Raw genomic sequence first — 3,025 nt, 5'->3', positions numbered from 1 at the left:
ATGATGAACCTGTGCGATTGACGATTTCTGATTCTGAAGGAGAAAGCTTCTTAGGACACATTGGTGCAGTGTTACGACGGTGATGCATCAATGAAGAAGGTGAATCTTTAGTCTCTATGTAAGTAGTATTAGAATCTCAGCATGAAGAACAATGAGAAGGTACCTGACTACATCTCTAGAGTGATTCTGATCACAAATGAGATAATGTCGTGTGGAGAAACTCTCTGTGAAGAAAGTATCATTGAGAAGGTACTTAGATCTCTTACTCCTCAGTTTGATTACATTGTTGTAGCAATTGAAAATTCTAAGGATCTGAGCACCATGAGAATATAAGAGCTGCAAAGAAGTCTAGAGGCGAAAGAGTTGCGTCTGACTGAAAGAATCTCTGAGAGAGAGGTAGAGCAAGCTCTTGTCAAGAAATACCAGAAGCACTCTTGGTCAGAAGCCAAGAAAAGACATGGTAGGTATCAAGAGGCATAAGCCACCAATTCTGATGAGAAGAAATATCAGAAGGGAAGGGAGAAGCTTGACAAGAGAATGATTCAATGTTACTGTTGTAATAGGTTTGACCACTTTGCTAAGGACTAATGGTCAAATAAGGAAAGGAAGTCAGAAGAAGAAAACATAGCCAAAGGAGATTCTGATGATGAACATGTGTTATTGATGGCTGATGAATCCGATGATGATGAACCTGTGCAATTGACGATTTTTGATTCTGAAGGAGAAAGCTTCTTGGGACACATTGGTGCGGTGCTACGACGGTGATGCATCAATGAAGAAGGTGAATCTTTAGTCTCTATGTAAGTAGTATTAAAATCTCAGCATGAAGGACAATGAGAAGGTACCTGACTACATCTCTAGAGTGATTCTGATCACAAATGAGATAATGTCGTGTGGAGAAACTCTCTGTGAAGAAAGTATCATTGAGAAGGTACTTAGATCTCTTACTCCTCAGTTTGATTACATTGTTGTAGCAATTGAAAATTCTAAGGATCTGAGCACCATGAGAATATAAGAGTTGCAAAGAAGTCTAGAGGCGCAAGAGTTGCGTCTGACTGAAAGAATCTCTGAGAGAGAGGTAGAGCAGGCTCTTGTCAAGAAATACCAGAAGCACTCTTGGTCAGAAGCCAAGAAAAGACATGGTAGGTATCAAGAGGCATAAGCCTCCAATTCTGATGAGAAGAAATATCATAAGGGAAAGGAGAAGCTTAACAAGAGAATGGTTCAATGTTACTGTTGTAATAGGTTTGACCACTTTGCTAAGGACTAATGGTCAAATAAGGAAAGGAAGTCAGAAGAAGCAAACATAGCCAGAGGAGATTCTGATGATGAGCATGTGTTATTGATGGCTTATGAATCTGATGATGATGAACCTGTGCGATTGACGATTTCTGATTCTGAAGGAGAAAGCTTCTTGGGACACATTGGTGCGGTGCTACGACGGTGATGCATCAATGAAGAAGGTGAATCTTTAGTCTCTATGTAAGTAGTATTAGAATCTCAGCATGAAGAACAATGAGAAGGTACCTGACTACATCTCTAGAGTGATTCTGATCACAAATGAGATGATGTCGTGTGGAGAAACTCTCTGTGAAGAAAGTATCATTGAGAAGGTACTTAGATCTCTTACTCCTCAGTTTGATTACATTGTTGTAGCAATTGAAAATTCTAAGGATCTGAGCACCATGAGAATATAAGAGCTGCAAAGAAGTCTAGAGGCGCAAGAGTTGCGTCTGACTGAAAGAATCTCTGAGAGAGAGGTAGAGCAGGCTCTTGTCAAGAAATACCAGAAGCACTCTTGGTCAGAAGCCAAGAAAAGACATGGTAGGTCACAAGAGTTAAAATCCTCCAATTTTGATGAGAAGAAATATCATAAGGGAAGAGAGAAGCTTGACAAAAGAATGGTTTAATGTTACTGTTGTAATAGGTTATGCCACTTTGTTAAGGACTAATGGTCAAACAAGGAAAGGAAGTTAGAAGAAGCAAACATAGTTAGAGGAGATTCTGATGATGAACTTGTGTTATTGATGGCTTATGAATCTGATGATGATGAACCTGTGCGATTGACAATTTCTGATTCTGAAGGAGACTCTGAATTTGAAGTCGAGTATGATTCTGAATATGAGTCAGAATCAGAAGATACGTCAGAGTATGAAGGTTCTGAAGATGAGTTAGAATCTGAAGGTTCTGAAGAATAGTTAGAATATGAGGGTTCTGAAGTTGTGTCAGAGTCAGGAGATGACTCTGAATCTGAAGTTGAGTCAGAAGATGACTCTGAAGCTGAAGGAGAAGTTACCTATGAAGAGGATTTTGCCTCTGAAGGCGAGTCAAAATTAGAAAATAATTTTGAAGGTGAGTCTAAAGATGAAGAAGACCCTAAAGGCGAGTCTGACTCTGAAGGTGAATCTGATTCTGATCCAGATTTTGATAATGATCCAGAATCTGGAGGTAATCTAATCTCTGGAAATGAAGCTTCTGGAGGTAGAGCTTCTAAAGGAAGAACTTTTGAAGATATTGATTCTGATTTTGAAGATGAGTCAGAGCATGAAAATGATTCTGAAAGTGAGTCAGAATTAGAAGGTGAGATTGATTATGAGGGAGAATCTGATTCTAATCCAGATTCTGATGGTGATTCAGGTTCTGGTGATCTAGATTCACATTCTGGTGGTAGTGCAGATTCTTGGAATATTCCAGATTCTAAAGGTGGTCATGCTTCTGAAGTCGGCACTTGATATTGTTCCAGAATCAAAATGTTTTGAACAAGTTCATATGCCACAAAGAATTAGAAACATTTTGAGAAGGTTTGCAGAGTTTGACATGCTGCAACACACTGAAATAGATTATGAATGAGAAGTTATTCAGTGTGCCATGTTAGTAGGCTCTGAACCCATACGTATGGAAGAAACTCTCAATCAGAAAGTCTGGCTAAAGACCATGAAAGAAGAACTTGAGCTGCTGAATTGTAAAGTTGTTGTCATACCTGTTGATATAAATCAGAAATTGGATTATGATTCTGATGGTGATG

General features: G+C 38.9%; 1 protein-coding gene across 1 annotated transcript; it reads left to right on the top strand.

The window, feature by feature from the left end:
- The first annotated feature begins 2,027 nt into the window (after window positions 1-2,027).
- Window positions 2,028-2,732, top strand: LOC127123444 (uncharacterized). The gene is made up of 2 exons (XM_051053663.1): window positions 2,028-2,184; window positions 2,230-2,732. The coding sequence occupies exons 1-2, from the start codon at window positions 2,028-2,030 to the stop codon at window positions 2,730-2,732; spliced, it is 660 nt and encodes a 219-aa protein (XP_050909620.1).
- The last annotated feature ends 293 nt before the right edge of the window (window positions 2,733-3,025 follow it).

The sequence above is a fragment of the Lathyrus oleraceus genome, chromosome 2 (genome assembly GCF_024323335.1).
Source record: "Lathyrus oleraceus cultivar Zhongwan6 chromosome 2, CAAS_Psat_ZW6_1.0, whole genome shotgun sequence".
In the NCBI taxonomy this organism is placed as follows: domain Eukaryota; kingdom Viridiplantae; phylum Streptophyta; class Magnoliopsida; order Fabales; family Fabaceae; genus Lathyrus; species Lathyrus oleraceus.
The sequence above is the reverse complement of the archived record's forward strand: the minus strand, read 5'-3'. Positions and strand labels throughout refer to the sequence as shown.